Below are 17,548 nucleotides of genomic sequence, written 5' to 3'. Positions count from 1 at the left end.
TGAAAAGGTGGTCCCTCCTCTCAGTCTCACAATCTCAGAGTCAACAACACAAAAGGAAAAGAGAATACGAGGGAGTAGGAAAAGAGCAAGCTCAGGCGTCGGCTCTCAGTGACGGAGACCTTGAAGTGAATAGCAGGAATGGGGAAACGTGGAGAGAAGTTGCTGATTTTTCAGCAGAGCCAAGGGAGAGCCATGGAGTCCCATCTCTCTCACCCTCTCCGCGGCAGGGGTAGGTGAGGGAGGGGCCTGATCCAGCTGGTCTTTTAACAGAGCCAATGGAGAGGCCCTGCGATTTGGCTGCTCCCTCCATCTCTAGTGGCCTGGTGGAATCAGCGTGGGCTGAGCACTGTCTAGCCATGGTCCCAGTGACCACACTTCTGGCTTTTCCTCCTGCAGAACGGGCACAGGCCGGCAGTCCGCGTGTGGGATGTCGAAGAGAAAACCCAAGTGTCGGAGCTGCACGGCCACAAGCACGGCGTGGCGTGTGTGGCCTTTTCCCCCAATATGAAATACCTGGTCTCAGTGGGATATCCGCATGACATGATTGTCAACGTGTGGGACTGGAAGGTAAGGCGCCGGAAGGTGGGGTGCAGGAGCAAGTAGCCACTGCCGTGTTTGAGGGCCAGGATGTTATCTGAGATGCTGGGGCCTCCCTTCATCAACCTGATGGTCTCCAGGCTCTTTGGATTACAATTCCCTCAGGCCATGTTAGGGTGTCTCAGTGGGAGAAGATGGGCAAGGACCTGGAATGTGCAGGTTATTCATTGTGAAGACTGGGTGTGGGGAGAGGAATGCAATGGTGTGTGCTTTAATATACATTCTGTTGTAAACAAAAATTGCCCTTTTCCCTTATGGGGTATCCAAGACCCATATAGAGTCCTTACATAGGTTCCCTATTGGTAGAAGAAGATAAAAGAGGCCAACAAAAGAATATTGAGAAGCAAAGCAGCTAGTAAGCTTGATCTTTATTGATCTGTTGCAACTGGGTGCTCCCCTCACCCGCAGGAGAGAGGAGGAACCCAGAAAAATGGCGCGCAAGGTCTTATATAGACTTTTGAAATCGCCACCCTGTAGATCAAGACCATCCCCAGAAACATCATACATACATCACAGAAGGGGTGTAACCTAAGACCACCCCCCAGATCCATCATACCTACATCACAGAAAAGGCGGTCTTAAAACAGAAATTTGAATGTTGTTTTATCTCCTGTCTGGCAGCTTACTTGATTGGATTGCCTGGGGAGCCTGGCCAGTCTTTTGTAATGATAAATACTTAGTTCCTGGGCCAGGTCACAGGCTCACACCCTATTCAAACACAGACATTCCCCTAAGACAGGATTTGTGAAGGAAAAGACAATGGGGAGGCTTTTCCATTTTCCTCTGACCTTGCAGAGAAAACATTTGGGAAAACAGTTTGGGAATCAAAATGGTTCCAGGTCGGTCTTCCTGTGCTGATCTATGTACGTGCTTGGTTGGGACGCTTACGAACATTACCATATATCTAAGACCTCAAAATTCCTATCACACATTCTCACTGGGAAAAGATTGATGCATACTCTTAATGGGTTCTGTTCAAGGGCTATTTGTGCCATTTGCATCTCGTGCCGGAATGACTGGTGGGTATTCATGCTTCTGTTTTGCAGAAAGGCACGCTCATTGCCTCCAATAAAATCTCCTCCAAGGTTATGGCCATCTCCTTCTCAGAGGACAGCTACTTTGTTACTGTCGGCCACCGGCACGTGAAGTTCTGGTTCTTGGATGAATCCAGGGAGTTCAAGGTAAACCTGTCTGCATCCTGTGACTGACAGCAAAACGGGAAGTTCCTTTCAAAATAGCTTCCTGGTTAAACTGTCTGTATGGTACTTCCATAGCCCCTTCCATTGTTCATTCGTTTTTCCACTGTTTGTTGGAAACCCTTCTTCGGCAGTTAAATTACTTTGCAACTCTACGAACCGGCGCCATTTCCCCCAGAATTCTAAGCAAGCACCTTAGATTTTATATTTTAGCATCCTTTTGAACCCTCACTCTTACGACCAAGTCAACAAATGTGTCTCACTGGCTGTTTTGAGACTTTTAAAGAAGTAAATTAACCACTTTCATCAGGTTTGTGTTTGGTTGAAGAAATAAAACAAATTGAGACTCTGTTTCCTGTGCATGCAGAGAAGTTATATTTGCATTTTATGAAGCCCCAGAGAGAAAATTACAGTGGTACCTCAGTTTTCGAACTTAATCTGTTCCGGAAGTCCGTTCTTAAACCGAAACCATTCTTAAGGATGGTTAACCATTCTTGAGGACTCTCCTGTGTGAGTGTCTGAGGGCCCTGCTCCTTCCTGCCACTCACCATCTGGCCCGGGGCGGGGCCTGAAGGACTCACAGGGACTGCTGCGTTCTGCTGCCCAGGAGGACTCTCCTGTGTGAGTGTCTGAGGGCCCTGCTCCTTCCTGCCACTCACCATCTGGCCTGGGGCGGGGCCTGAAGCCTCACAAGGACTGCTGCGCTCTGCTGCCCAGGAGGACTCTCCTGTGTGGGTGTCTGAGGGCCCTGCTCCTTCCTGCCACTCACCACCTGGCCCGGGGCGGGGCCTGACAGGCCTCACAGGGACGGTTGTTGTCACTGCTGCTGCGACCCAGGGGGATCCGGAGGGGCGCAGAGTTTGTTTTAAAATGTTCCTTTTCCTTTCATTTTTTTGTATATGCGGGGACGGGGATGGGGGTGGGATGGATGTTTAGTTGGGAATTTGTTTGATTTTAATGGATTTGTAATTTTTATAGTTTTTCATTTGTATTGTTTTTTGTTTTCTGGGGTTTTTTATTGTTTTAAGGTCTTATTTTGTTCTTAAGGGGAAGGGTCAGGGCTGCCGGGGAGTGGGTCCCAGCCAACAAAATGGCTGGGGTATGTTCCACGGAGGGGGATGCGCTGGGACAACCGATCTCAGTGATCACGGGTAGGAGGAGGAGTTACGCTAAGACCAGACCATGTCATTACAGAGGAGGCAGGTTTAGTCGTTGTCTGAGGACTATCCCTGCCTCCGGGTCTGGTCCTGTCCGGACGGATACTAGAATCAGCAAGGGATACCCACATAGCCTGAAGGTGCTGCTGTGCAATGCCAGGTCAATGATTCATAAGACCACTGCCATCCATGACGTGATCATGGATGGAGGATTTGACCTGGCTTGTGTAACAGAGACTTGGTTGGATGAAGCAGGTGGGCCTGTTCTTGCCGCTGCTTGTCCACCAGGTTTCTCTTACGCACAGCAACCCAGGCCCTGTGGGCGGGGAGGGGGGGTTGCAGTGATTTTTAGGAAGTCATTAGTTTGCACCAGGCATCCTATTGGGAAGACCCAGTTCTCTGAGTGCATGTTCTGGAAGTTGGGCAATAGGGGCAGTACAGGATTCCTTTTGGTGTACCGACCTCCCCGCTGCACCAAGGATTCCCTGCCCGAGCTGCTTCAGGTCGTGGCGGATGTTCTCCTGGAGACACCTAGTTTGGTTGTCCTAGGGGATTTTAACATCCATGCCGACACGACCTTACAAGGGGCCGCTCGGGACTTCGTGGAAAGCATGGCCTCCATGGGGCTGTCCCTGAATAAGTTTGGCCCAACCCATAGCCACGGACATGCCTTGGACCTGGTGTTTACCTCCATGGATGTTGGTGTTCTGACACTAAGTAAAAGCGAAACAAAAGAAGTGCCATGGTCAGACCACTTCCTGGTGCAACTTGACTTCTCCGCGACCCTTCCCCTCTGCAGGGAGGTGGGACCGATTCGGATGGTCCGCCCCCGCCACTTAATGGATCCAAATGGTTTCCAGAGAGCGGTAGGGGATGCTTTATCCCATGTTGATGGCCTTTCAGCTGATTCCCTGGTGGCCCGCTGGAATGTGGAGTTAACCAGGGCTATTGACTGTTTGGCTCCGAAGCGCCCTCTCCGATTGCATGGAGCCCGGATGGCCCCGTGGTTTTCCACGAATCTGAGGGCAATGAAACAATCGTTGAGACGGCTAGAGCGCCGGTGGCGGATGACCCATTCTGAAGCTGACCGGACACAGGTTAGAGCTCAGTGTCGAGCCTACCAAGTGGCGGTAGCGACGGCGAAGAAGGCTTTCTTCGCCGCCTCTATTGCATCTGCAGAAAACAGCAGCAGGAGACTTTTTCAGGTGGTCCGCAATTTAGCGGAACCACCTGCTACATCGGGGCCCAATACGGGCCACATGATCTCCTGCAATGATTTTGCAAAGTTTTTTGCAGATAAAGTCGCTCAGATTCGGGAAGAGGTAGACGCCACCGTGGGAGCAGGGCCGGGGCGGGGGAGTGCTAGAGTCCTGTCTAGTCAAATTGTGTGGGATCAATTCCAATCTGTTACCTCCGAGGATGTGGACAGGCTGCTTGGACGAGTGAAACCAACCACCTGTCTCCTTGATCCTTGCCCATCCTGGCTTATAAAAGCTAGCCGGGAAGGGCTGGGCGATGGGCTTCGTGGGGTGGTGAATGCTTCCCTCCGTGAGGGAGCCTTCCCAGACCCGCTGAAAGAGGCGGTTATTAAACCGCTTCTTAAAAAACCATCTTTAGATGCGGCCACGATGGCCAACTATCGCCCAGTCTCAAATCTTCCATTCTTGGGCAAGGTGATTGAGCGAGTGGTTGCTGAACAACTCCAGGCACGCCTGGAAGAAGCGGACCATTTGGATCCCTTCCAATCGGGATTCAGGCCTCATCACGGGACTGAAACTGCCTTGGTCGCACTGGTTGATGATCTCCGGTGGGCTAGGGACAAAGGTGAGAGCTGTTTCCTAGTTCTGCTGGATCTCTCAGCGGCGTTTGATACCATCGACCATAACATCCTTCTGGACCGTCTTGAGGGGCTGGGAGCTGGGGGCACTGTCATACAGTGGTTCCGCTCCTTCCTCCTGCGCCGTGTTCAGAAAGTGGTGGTGGGGGATGAGTGTTCAGACCCTTGGGCTCTCACTTGTGGGGTGCCTCAGGGTTCTGTCCTCTCCCCCATGCTTTTTAATATCTATATGAAGCCGCTGGGAGAGATCATCAGGGGGTTTGGACTGGGTGTTCATCAGTATGCAGATGACACCCAGCTCTACCTCTCCTTTAAATCAGAACCAGTGAAGGCGGTGAAGGTCCTGTGTGAGTGTCTGGAGGCGGTTGGAGGATGGATGGCGGCAAACAGATTGAGGTTGAATCCTGACAAGACAGAAGTACTGTTTCTGGGGGACAGGAGGCGGGCAGGTGTGGGGGATTCCCTGGTCCTGAATGGGGTAACCGTGCCCCTGAAGGACCAGGTGCGCAGCCTGGGAGTCATTTTGGACTCACAGCTGTCCATGGAGGCACAGGTTAAATCCGTGTCCAGGGCAGCTGTGTACCAGCTCCATCTGGTACGTAGGTTGAGACCCTATCTGCCCGCGGACTGCCTCGCCAGAGTGGTGCATGCTCTGGTTATCTCCCGCTTGGACTACTGCAATGCGCTCTACGTGGGGCTACCTTTGAAGGTGACCCGGAAACTACAACTAATCCAGAATGCAGCAGCCAGACTGGTGACTGGGAACAGCCGCCGAGACCATATAACACCGGTCTTGAAAGACCTACATTGGCTCCCAGTACGTTTCCGAGCACAATTCAAAGTGTTGGTGCTGACCTTTAAAGCCCTAAACGGCCTCGGTCCAGTATACCTGAAGGAGCGTCTCCACCTCCATCGTTCTACCCGGACACTGAGGTCCAGCACCGAGGGCCTTCTGGCGGTTCCCTCACTGCGAGAAGCCAAGTTACAGGGAACCAGGCAGAGGGCCTTCTCGGTAGTGGCGCCCTCCCTGTGGAACGCCCTCCCACCAGATGTCAAAGAGAACAACAACTACCAGACTTTTAGAAGACATCTGAAGGCAGCCCTCTTTAGGGAAGCTTTTAATGTTTGATGTATCATAGTATTTTAATATTCTTTTGGAAGCCGCCCAGAGTGGCTGGGGAAACCCAGCCAGATGGGCGGGGTATAAATAATAAATTATTATTATTATTATTATTAAACCAAGGTGCGCTTTCCCTAAGGAGGCCTCCCGCCGCCGGTGCCCTTCCACCATTCGGCTTCCATTCTTAGACCGAGCTAAAGTTCGCAAACCGGGACACTACTTCCAGTTTTGCAGAGTTCGTAAACCAAATAGTTTGTAAACCAAATAGTTCATAAACAGGGCTGTTCTTAAACCGAGGTACCACTGTAGTTGATGTCCTTCTGCTGTTGTTTTCAGTGCATGACATAGACTAGCTTAAACCGTTGAGCTTGAGTTGGTGTGTCATTTCAGATTAAACAGACCGTTCCACTGGTTGGTCGCTCTGGTCTTCTGGGAGAGCTCCACAACAACATCTTCTGTGACGTGGCATGTGGGCAGGGCAAAATGTCAGGTAGCACCTTCTGCATTTCTTATTCTGGCCTCCTCTGCCAGTTTAACGAGAAGCGCGTGCTGGAGAAGTGGATCGATCTGAAGGTACAAATGCCGTTTTTGTTTCTGGGGCGGTGGGTGGAAGACGAGAAGCCTCCTCCTTTGCGATCTCACCACACACACCTCCTTCCCTTTCTCAAGGTGTCTCTGGCCAACTGCATCTGCGTTAGCGAAGAGTTTATTTTCTGCGGTTGTGCAAATGGAACCGTGCGCATCTTCCACACCCACGACTTGCATTATCTCTCGGACTTGCCTAAGCCGCACCACCTGGGCATCGACGTCGCTGGAGAAGCATTGCTGAGGTACAAAGCTCTTGGGGCCCAGCCGGCGTGGGAGCTGGGCTGGAAAATGTGCAGGCCTGTGCTTAGGCAGAAGCCTGATGCTTTCATGCTGAAGAATGAACAGGTAGTGGTGGTGTTTTAACCCAGCAAGCTCACAGCTCTGCAAGAAATAAAAAACCAGTGCATTTGCTTAGGCCAGAGGTTTTCAACCCTTTTGTGTCCACGGCTCCCTTGACCAACTACATTCTTTCTCCAGCTCCCCTGTGGGGGAATGCACTCTCAGGAGCTCAGTTATGTCACCCCTTTCCTGCAGAGCTGGCAGCCTCTCGCCCCTTTTCAAACACCCCCCCCAGTGGAGTCTTCCCTTAGCCTCCTCTCCTCTCTCCTTGGGCAGGAGCAGCCGCCGCCACTGCCCTTGGTCTCTGAGTGTAGTGGTTAAGAGCGGTAGTCTCGTAATCTGGTGAACCGGGTTCACTTCCCTCCTCCTCCACATGCAGCTGCTGGGTGACCTTGGGCCAGTCATACTTCTTTGAGGTCTCTCAGCCCCACTCACCTCACAGAGTGTTTGTTGTGGGGAAGGAAGGGAAAGGAGATTGTTAGCCGCTTTGAGACTCCTTAGGGTAGTGATAAAGCGGGATATCCAATCCAAACTCCTCCTCTTCTTCTTCTTCTTCTTCTTCTTCTTCTTCTTCTTCTTCTTCTTTGCTGTCCCCCCTGCCCTAAAGAGAGGTGCCTCCTCACACCACCCCCTAGGGCCCTGGGAAGAGGGTGCCCCCAGCCTAAGCAGCCCAACAGAGACTGGCCAAAGGTGAACGTGAGGCCATCTCACTCCCTTTGGGAGGTAGCAGGGCCAACAGTGGGTGCCGCTGGGCCTGCATGGCGGAAAGGCTCCCAGGCAGGCAGCAAGCACAAGAAAGGCCAATGGGGTGCCTGCCTGCCTGCCTGCCTGGCCTCCCACTTGTCAGACCATTCCCAACAGCAAGGGCTGGCGGACTGGCCGGCTGGGCTCCCTCACCCATTTGCTTCCTTACTCCGAGGCCACTTCAGCTCCTGGCCAGCCCCAGAGGCACCATTAGCCTGGGGAGCTTGTAGCCAGGGCCACTGCAACAAAGAGCTGTTCCAGCCTTTGGGAGGCAGAGATGCGAGAGGGCATTAGAGGGAAGGAAAGAGGGACCTAGGCCAGTGTTGCCTGCGGCACCCCTGACCATCGTTCAAGGCACCCCCGGGCACCACGGCACACTGGTGGAACACCACTGGCTTAGGCTATTGATTCCCAACTGCATTGGAACATGTCGTCCTTGCACAGTTTTGGCAAAATGCTCCTGTCTAGTGACTATCAGCTTCTCTCATGTTTCTGGTGGCCGCGCATGGAAAGCAAACGAGAGGTGCGGCTGGGGGACGTCACACATTAGCAGGCCCTTGCTGCCCCTGCCTCCACATCAAACTTAACTTTTCCCCATCGCCAGTGGCCCCTGCCTTTTGATTGTGTGTGCTCCCACTTCCCTTGCACTTAAGGTCTTTGCAGCTTATCTCAGCATCGGTGTGTAAAATGAAGCTCATCAGTTTGGTTCTTTTTGGTAACCAAGGAGTATGTTTTCCCCCTCCCTCCCCCCCCAAATCTTTTCAAGAAGGCCAGGTGCCACCTACTCAGATACGATTGCCTTGGCCTTTGACCCCCGCCATCACTGGCTCTCCTGCGTTTACAAGGACCACAGTCTGTACATTTGGGATGTGAAGGACACCCGCCAAGTGGGGAAAGTGTGGTCTGACCTTTTCCACAGCTCCTTTGTGTGGAATGTTGAGGTGAGTGGATGGTGCTTCTTCTTTTCTAAAAAGGATGTGAAGGATTAAGAAAATAACGTTTATTAATTTCATTTATCTGTGTGCCGCTCTTCATAAAAATCAGGAAGTAGCTTACACGATGAAAATGAAATAAAATGGGCCATTCCAATTTAGGGAAGTAATAATTAAAGCCCACACATTATTAATGGTGTTCAACAAACTAGGTCCATCATACGGCTTGGATTTTGTGTCTTGATTCTTCTGTTTTTTCCCTTGGCTCTTTGTGGATGCATCTTAGGTTTATCCTGAGTTTGAAGACCACAGAGGATGTTTACCCCCAGGGTCCTTTCTGACATGCTCATCGGACAATACTATACGGTTCTGGAACTTGGAAAATGGCACGCATGTGGATTTTCAGAAGAACATCTACAGTAACGTAAGCATTATTGCTTATTAAGAGGCTGGTTCAGCCTTGATATGATGCCAGATTAAACCTGAGCGATTTATACCAATGTCTGGAAGGCCATGCTAGTAATTAAAACTAATTGAGGTTTTGTTGACTTAGTTCCCTTCTGGTTTGTTACAAATTATTTTCCTTTTGATGAGTCTTCTTTTTAACAGAATGGGTGTCTGTGTATAGAGAGATATATCTCTTAAAACATTCTTTCCTCCATAAAGAACTTGCTGAAGATTATCTATGTGGAAAATAACATCCAGCACCTGCAAGATTTAACAAATTTGCCAGACCGAGGTGAAAATGCCAACTACCTGGATGTGAAATCTGGTGTCCGTGTGATGCAGGTCAGCCCTGATGGCCAGCACTTGGCCTCTGGGGACAGAGCGGGAAACTTGAGGTGGGTCTGTTTTATTCTGTATCGTCTGCCAGATTCTGTGTTTTCATATAACTGCGTGATGAGTTGTAGCTAAGGCCCTGCGTATGCCAGTCACACGCGGTGGGTTTCTACATCTTTGATTTCTCAGCAACAGCGATAATTGTATTATTTATATGCAGGCCATCTAACGGGGTTGCAAGCTCCTAAGGAACACCAGCCTTGGCAGGACCTGCCTCCAAATACTCAAAAGTTATTAAAATGTGTGTGTTGTCTTACAGGATACACGAGCTAAAATATATGGATGAAGTCATTAAAGTGGAGGCTCACGATTCAGAAGTTCTCTGCTTGCAATATTCTAAGCCAGAAACAGGTAAATTTCCAAATTTGAAAATGTGTGCAGTTAACATTTATTCCAGGCTCGTACCTGGGCCTTTTTTTGTATGTGGATGTATATAGATACACACAAACTCGCTCCCATCGCTACAGGATTGGGGCTATGGTGGCTGGGTGGTATTCAACTCAGAGAAGACCCACTGGAATGAATAGACCTAACTTCTGCATGTCCTTTGTGGGTCTGCTTGTTCTTTTCCATTGCTTTAAGTCCCTTTGGAGTGGATGCAGAGTTGCCCATCTTTTCTGCCTCCTGTAGGGATGGCCCTGCTGGCCTCAGCAAGTCGAGACAGGCTGATTCATGTGCTCAACGTGGAGGAAAATTATAAACTAGAGCAGACGTTGGACGACCATTCCTCAGCCATAACAGCTGTAAGGTTTGCTGGTAAGTTGCCCAACAATCTGCTCCAGCTGATCGTATTTCAGGTGCGGAACCTCTATGCGTAGTTGCACAGATTACTTCACTTCTCCCTGTGTTCTCGCACAACTCTAGTTTCAGCTGGCTTGCAAAAGGAGAAGTTTCCAGTGCAGTGTTTTTTCTGGGGTTGATAATGTTTTATTGTAAGCCACCCTGGTTATTGCCTTTGAAGAGTGGGGTGTACAGCTAAATCAGTGGGTTTTTTGGCCATGCCCCACCTAAGCATCTCTAAAATCCTGATGCCCCTTGACATATAATTCTTATTATTCAAAAAGTGAACTCCTATTCACGTGGAGGAAGCCTATAAGGCCATTAACTTGGTCTAAACAACCTTGGAAACAACGGATCTAAATAAATACAAGGAGATTCTTCTACAGATTTCACTTACATACAGATTTCTTCTTCTCGCCCACAGGAAATGGAGAGATTCAAATGATCAGCTGTGGAGCCGACAAAAGCATCTATTTTCGCAGTGCACAAAAGGTGCTTACAATTCATTTACGGAAGAAGCCACCAGGAGGTTGGGCGATAGCCACCAAATGCAGATGGCTTTCCAAAGAGGGTGGGATAAATCCACGAAGGAGAACAGCAGCGGGGGGGGGGGGGGGCTCTTGCCTTTGCGGGCTTCCCAGGGGCATCCGGTTGGCCACCATGGGAGCAGGATCCTGAGCCAGAGGAGGCACCTTTGGCCTCATCCGGAAGTGCTGCTCTCATCTGAACTTGAGCAGCTTGTTTTCCTCTTCCAAAGACCCATTGCCAAATAATGAAAGGGGGACCTTTCCCCTTTTGTATCCAGATAAAAGTTTATCTGATTTGTTCATGCTTATGTGTGAGGCCACTACAGACCTTCTGTGCTGCTGTTGGGGTAACAGTTCAGATCTTAGTTGGGTCGTTTTCACTCCACAGGTGTCGGACGGAATTAACTTCGTCAGAACTCACCACGTTGCTGAGAAAACGACCTTGTACGACATGGATATCGACATAACACAGAAGTATGTTGCAGTGGCCTGTCAGGACAGAAATGTCAGGTAAACTGTTCCGCATTTTCCACCGCAGAATTTTCGGCATTCCACGCAGTCGAATGCTGGAAGAAAGTAAGCATATTCCTCCTCCTGACCGCCAGCCTCCCTCTTAACCTGGCTGCACTTTTGTTGTTCTGCCTTGTTGCATATGTCCATCCTGTCAACAGACTGTTAAGACTGTCGGTTTTTGAACCATGAAAGAATCAGGTCTGGCACGGTCGCTGCGTGTGCTAGTGGCCCTAAATCAACATAGTTGTGCGCCTTCCTTCAAAGCGCCTAGACACCAGAGAAGAAATAGATCATGGTAGCAATAAAGCTCAGACAAGTCATTACTCTTTACTTGTAGGTAATAAAATGTGTAAATGGTTCCTGCTATTAACAGGCTTTCACCGCAGCTGCAGGTGAAGGTACAATTAAAGTTCTAAGGCCTTGCTCTCTTCCGAGCTGCAAAATCTCTCTCCCCCTCTCCACATGTTGTCAGCTTAGGAGATAACGCAGACTGGGAAAACGGTTTGCTGTGTTCTGTAGGAAACCATGTATGTCCAGAAAACGGTACCCTCAGAAAGTGTCCTTGGATAGTCTAAACAATCGGCACTTAGCTGCTGCTTCAATCTTCTTTCTGTTTCTGGAAATGAATGAAACACTCTCACTCACGCCAACATTGACTGCCTCAAATCTCCCCATTTTGATTAGGTGCTTTTCTTGGGATACAGTTGCCTGTAAGGGGATGAATAGGGAGAGAGCGTGGCTCAGTTGATGGGGCATGAGGCTCTTAATCCCAGGCATTCCAAAAGATTCCTGCATTGCAGGGGGTTGGACTAGATGGCCCTTGTGGTCCCTCCGAACTCTACATTTCTGTGATTCTAAATCATCTCAAATCTTTTGACATTCTCTGTAACGGTCAGTGCTCTTTAGATCTATCACTGCCATTTCGTAAGCAGCCGTTCCTCCAAGAAGCGGTGGAGTTGGGCCACTTTGGTTTGGCAGATCTTGATGTGGAGATAGTAATCATAATAATAATAATAATAATAATAATAATAATAATAATAATATATTATTTCTAAACCACCACCTCAGTCTAGCTGGGTTTCCCCAGCCACTCTGGGTGGCTTCCAACAGAAGATTAAAAATACATTAAAACATCAGACATTTAAAACTTCCCTAAACAGGGCTGCCTTCAGATGTCTTCTAAATGTCATATTGTTGTTTATTTATATAGTTAAGCGCTGTTTGTGGAACTATTATCGCCAGAGTGTTTCTGATTTAAAGTATTATTTATTCAATTTATTAACTGCGTGCTCTGTAAAGAGTCTTTAAGCAACTTCTTTTGAATATCCATATTCACCAAAATCCGAGAGGGAAATTCTATGGGAAGAGCCAGGATGAAACATCTCAAGAATCCCCAAACACCCGTGGCACCTCTTGCGTCATGGACAGCTGAATTATTAATCTTCATCCTTTTATCATATGAGGACTTTAATCAACGGGATATTCTTACTCTTCTAAACAAAATATGAGAATTTCTTAATTATTTTGGCACTTTTTCTGAGAGTATGTCTGGGCTTTCCCCTCCTATTAAGCCTCGGTTGCTTTTATTGAGGGCTCTGCTGGTTCCGCAAAGGTCTGTAAATTGGACCTGTATGAGTTGTAGTGGCTGGAAGGAGCCTGAGAGAGGAAATAGATGAAGCTCCGGATTGGGGCCAATCACTGCAAGTACCACAGAGCGATTCCCTTACTGCTTGGCTGGAGCAGCAGATAGGAGCCAGAGCGACCAGGGAATTCATCCTCATTGCTCATCTTCCAGCTCCAAGGCCCAGTTAGAGGCCAAGAGCGCAGTGGCTGTTGGAGAAGTGCTAGCCAGGAAGAGTAGCTCATACTTTGCATGCACGGGGCTCCGGGTTCAAATCCAGAGTACAGCCCCGCAATAGGAAAGGTGGTAAGTCCTCTCACCAGTCAGAAGCAGCACCCCATGGACTGGTAGTCCAGCTCTGTTTCATTTTGTGAAATGTTTGTTTCATTTTGATGAAATTGTTTCCCTGTGTATTTTAATTAGCTGACCAACTCCCTCAGATTAACTTTATGCTTGAAAATTGCCGTTTTGGCCAGTTTACGAGCATCTGTGCGCCCACAGTTGCAGCACAGTCACGTCTAGGAAGCCCGAGGCGTTGACTCACGGACTGTGTACTCTGTGAGTGCTTTTAATTCCCAGAGAAAAGGACCAGTGTTTGCATAATGAACCTGCTACTCCACTGCTCTTTCAAAGGCTTTGGGCACAGGACACAAAGCCCAGTATCAAAGCGTAGCTCTTCAGTTGTGTCAAACCAGCAAGCCTTTGCACACACCCAAATGCAACTTGACCTTCCTCCAGGGTGTACAACACAGCCAGCGGGAAACAGAAGTGGTGCTACAAAGGCTCGCAAGGCGATGACGGATCTCTTCTGAAGGTAACTGAGTTAATATGGGGAAAGTGCCTGGAGAAATAATCTTTCTCTTGCCCGCCCTTGGACCCAGGCCTCCTGGAATGTGGCCTGATATTCCTGTGGGCTGTTGCTTCCCACTGAACGGTGTAAGGAATGCCCAGCACGCTTATTTTGTTGAACTGCGAATAAGTGGTTCGTTATTCAACCGACCACAATTAAAGTAAATCTGAAAGAGTGAAGCCTCTTTGTTTCTGATCCCTTTGCAGGTCCAGCTGGATCCTTCTGGAACATTCTTGGCCACCAGTTGCTCCGACAAGAGCATTTCCATTATCGACTTCCACTCTGGGGAGTGTGTTGCCAAAATGTTTGGACACTCAGGTTTGTTTTGCTGTGGTGGTGCTGTTGCTGCTTTTTTTGGTTCGGTTATTTTGCAAGCGCATATCTAGTACATAAGGGACGCGGGTGGCGCTGTGGGTTAAAACACAGAGCCTAGGACTTACCAATCAGAAGGTCGGCGGTTCGAATCCCATCAATGGGCTGAGCTCCCGTTGCTCGGTCCCTGCTCCTGCCAACCTAGCAGTTCGAAAGCACGTCAGAGTGCAAGTAGATAAATAGGTACCGCTCCGGCGGGAAGGTAAACGGCGTTTCCGTGCGCTGCTCTGATTCGCCAGAAGCGGCTTAGTCCTGCTGGCCACATGACCTGGAAGCTGTACGCCGGCTCCCTCGGCCAGTAAAGCGAGTTGAGCGCCGCAACCCCAGAGTCGGCCACGACTGGACCTAATGGTCAGGGGTCCCTTTACCTTTTCTCTAGTACATAGTACACCCAACACAGCCTACCCCAGCCTGGTGCCCTCTGCCTGTTTTGGATCCCATTAGCCCCAGACGCTACAGTCTGTTTCTTATAAATTGTAGTGATAACTGATTCAGCCGAACAACCAACCCATCTTTACCTTGCAGAAGTCGTTACAGGGATGAAATTCACCTTTGACTGCAAACATTTGATCACCGTCTCGGGAGACAGGTGGGCAACTTGAACTGCGAAAGATGCTTGCGTGGATTAGAAATTTGTGGGCCTGAAAGTGGGGTCATTTAGTGTGCGTTTGTTGCTCAATTAGCTTTAAGGGAAGAGGACGTCTGGACGGGGTTCCCAGATGTGTGTGGCCTTTGTAGATCTAGGCAGGAGAGAGCAGGAAACACACCAGGGGTGTGGAACGGTTCAGGCCACTGATTCGGCCCTCTTCCCTTTCTCCAGCTGCATCTTCATATGGCACCTGAGTCCTGAAATTACCACCTGCATGAAGCAGCATTTGATGGACCTGGATCAAGTCCAGCAGCAGAGGAAAGCCAGGGAGCCCGTGTGGCCTCATCAGGTCAGGTACTGGAACAGCTGCGTTCTTGGGGTGACGCTCTCTGCTCCCGATGGGGAGACCAGGGTGACTCTGTCGCTCTTGAGTCCTGAAAGGGATCCCTCTGACTCTTCCTTTCCTCCAGGAGGGAGCCCTACATTGCTCTGCCAAGTGAAAGGTCTCCCTGTGGGGCTGAGCACCTGACTGACTATGACACGGAGGAGGAGAGGGAAGAGGAAGACGCTGCTCTTCTGACGCCCCCCCAAGCTGTCATTGATACAGGTATGGAGGCACGAGGCACTTCCCAAGGCAGCTGGATGGGAGGGTGCCCAGGGGATGCGTGGGATTTGGCGAGAAGCCACAGAAAACCCATCAAACTTCAGGAGAGGCTTAGCTGGAGACCCTGGTGACAGTGGATTTGTAAAGGCCTTTTTGTCCTCTCTGCCTCCCCCACCCCCTATAAGATTTCTGGTAATGTTTTGTTGGGATGCAAAGCTTGGTGGGGGAGGACCTCGGAACATAAGAAGAGACTTGCTGGATCAGGTATTCAGAAGCATTGCTGAGAATCTGTACAGTGGTACCTCTGGATGCGAACGGGATCCATTCCGGAGCCCCGCTCGCATCCTGAAGTGAACGAAACCCACGTCTGTGGGTTGCGATTTGCCGCTTCTGCGCATGCGCGTGACGTCATTTTGAGCATCTGCGCATGCGCAAACAGCGAAACCCGAAAGTAATGTGCTCCGTTACTTCCGGGTCACCACGGAGCGTAACGTGAAAACGCTCAACCTGAAGCACATTTAACCCGAGGTACGACTGTATTCTGCTTTACTTTGAAAAGCAAACTCTTCTTATTTCTACTTGCTTTGGTTTCTGAGAGTTGGTAGATAAAAGTTTCCATGGGACCCAGTTCTGCTTTTCAGTATTTTCTCGATTGCTCTGTCTTAAATGCAAAGGGGGGATTTCTTGTTCCTATATGTGCCTTGTATGAAGAGTTTTACCTCTGCTTTCACATTGCTCACCCCAATCTCCCTCCCCTGTTGCTCTCTCCAGCTCCTGCATGCGTCCTCACCAATGGTAAACTACCCATGTGGGCAAAAAGGCTGGTATGTAATGTGCTCTTACAAAAAAGGTATTTTTTAATATATGGATTAATTCAGCCATTGCCAACCTTCCACATATTTTGGACTACAACTCCCATCAGCCCTGGTTGACACAGCTGACTGGGGCTGATGGGGGTTGTAATCCCAAGCTGATGGAGGGCACCAGGTTAACCATGGCTGGATTATGAGGCGGAGAACCCCAGTAACCAACGTTCTTCCTGTTGTAATTAATTTCCTATATCTTGCCCAGGGCATCTAACAACCAAAGTGCAGCATTAAAAGAGATGTAAAATCACAGTACAAAGTACAGCAGACAAGTCGGCGTTAGACAATACAAATGGTGTCACTCGTATTATGTTCCAACGGTCTGTCAGTTGCCATCTGATAACAGGGAGGACCATCTGACCTCAGGAGGGAGGGACTTCCATAGCTGGAGTGCCACCACTGAGAAGGCCCTGTCTCGTGTGATGTGCACCAGCACCAAAATCAAATCATATTCCCTGAGGGTGCCTCTCCTGCAGATCTCCAAACAAGTGTTGGCTGATGCTGCAGAAAGTGCTCCTTTGGTCCTGAGCCAGGGCTTGGGAAATTATAATGAGATAGGTGTTCTTAGCAGGGGTGGGTTTGTTCCACGCCTTGGGCCTTGGCTGCAGATCAGGGTGAAGGAGGATGTCAGGTGCGGAGGACCCACAAAGCCAAACCTTGGCTTCGCTTTTGTGCCGTGCCAACCTGAAAAAGCTCCCATCCCCTCCGTCCTCCGGAGCCGTGGTGTGGCTTAGCGTGACGTCCAAATGGGGCCACTGCCAACGACTTAACCCATGGTTAAGAGACAAAGGGTTCTCTCTCCATCCGGGTTATCTTCAACGGCAATTATTTTTGCATGCTTAACCACAGGCAGCAGAAACTAACTGCTGCTCCAAAAATGAAAGGAGCTCCAGTCCTTTGACAGCTAAGCAGTTGGGTGCGATGTTGGTGCAAGTTTTGCTTGGGTAGGATGAAAACAAGAACCACTCTTGCTGGGTCCTGCAGAGAAGCAAATGGTCCTCTTCAATGTGTTGATAATCAAATGGGGGGGGCTTCTACTGTGATCTGTGGGTCTCCAAATGTTCTGCAAATCAAGGCAAAGGAGGCAAGTGAAGTATTTGAACCAGGCAGAGGGCCTTCTCGGTAGTGGCGCCCGCCCTGTGGAACGCCCTCCCATCAGATGTCAAGGAAATAAACAACTATCCGACTTTTAGAAGACATTTGAAGGCAGCCCCAGGGAAGTTTTTAATGTTCGATGTTTCATCATGTTTTTAATATTCTGTTGGGGTGCCGCCCAGAGTGGCTAGGGAGGCCCGGCCAGCTGGGCGGGATAGAAATGATAAATTATTATTATTAATTATTATTATTTTAGGTTAGGGGTGGTTACAAAACACCAACTGCTAGCCACCAACCCATCCATGATTAGTTCTCTGACTTGGCGATTTTTATCCCAACCACATGAGTGACATGAAGACACTCACACACACACACACACAC

The 17,548-nt window shown here is 49.5% G+C and overlaps 1 protein-coding gene across 2 annotated transcripts in view; it reads left to right on the top strand.

The window, feature by feature from the left end:
- The window catches only part of WDR62 (WD repeat domain 62), a 33,409-nt gene that overhangs the window by 8,933 nt on the left and 6,928 nt on the right, over window positions 1–17,548 (top strand). The window contains exons 5-21 of one of the 2 annotated variants that reach the window (XM_081018603.1): window positions 397–567; window positions 1,644–1,778; window positions 6,298–6,480; window positions 6,577–6,737; window positions 8,348–8,519; window positions 8,797–8,934; window positions 9,177–9,352; window positions 9,610–9,701; window positions 9,981–10,106; window positions 10,555–10,622; window positions 11,046–11,167; window positions 13,530–13,605; window positions 13,848–13,959; window positions 14,539–14,602; window positions 14,834–14,956; window positions 15,073–15,209; window positions 15,978–16,030. In XM_081018603.1, the coding sequence (XP_080874729.1) occupies window positions 397–567; window positions 1,644–1,778; window positions 6,298–6,480; window positions 6,577–6,737; window positions 8,348–8,519; window positions 8,797–8,934; window positions 9,177–9,352; window positions 9,610–9,701; window positions 9,981–10,106; window positions 10,555–10,622; window positions 11,046–11,167; window positions 13,530–13,605; window positions 13,848–13,959; window positions 14,539–14,602; window positions 14,834–14,956; window positions 15,073–15,209; window positions 15,978–16,030 (2,109 nt within the window). Of the gene's footprint in view, window positions 1–396; window positions 568–1,643; window positions 1,779–6,297; window positions 6,481–6,576; window positions 6,738–8,344; window positions 8,520–8,796; window positions 8,935–9,176; window positions 9,353–9,609; window positions 9,702–9,980; window positions 10,107–10,554; window positions 10,623–11,045; window positions 11,168–13,529; window positions 13,606–13,847; window positions 13,960–14,538; window positions 14,603–14,833; window positions 14,957–15,072; window positions 15,210–15,977; window positions 16,031–17,548 lie in introns of both variants that reach the window. The other variant, XM_081018602.1, reaches the window with a different exon arrangement.

Source organism: Podarcis pityusensis, assembly GCF_964106645.2.
Source record: "Podarcis pityusensis genome assembly, chromosome: 8".
Classification (NCBI taxonomy): domain Eukaryota; kingdom Metazoa; phylum Chordata; class Lepidosauria; order Squamata; family Lacertidae; genus Podarcis; species Podarcis pityusensis.
The sequence above is the reverse complement of the archived record's forward strand: the minus strand, read 5'-3'. Positions and strand labels throughout refer to the sequence as shown.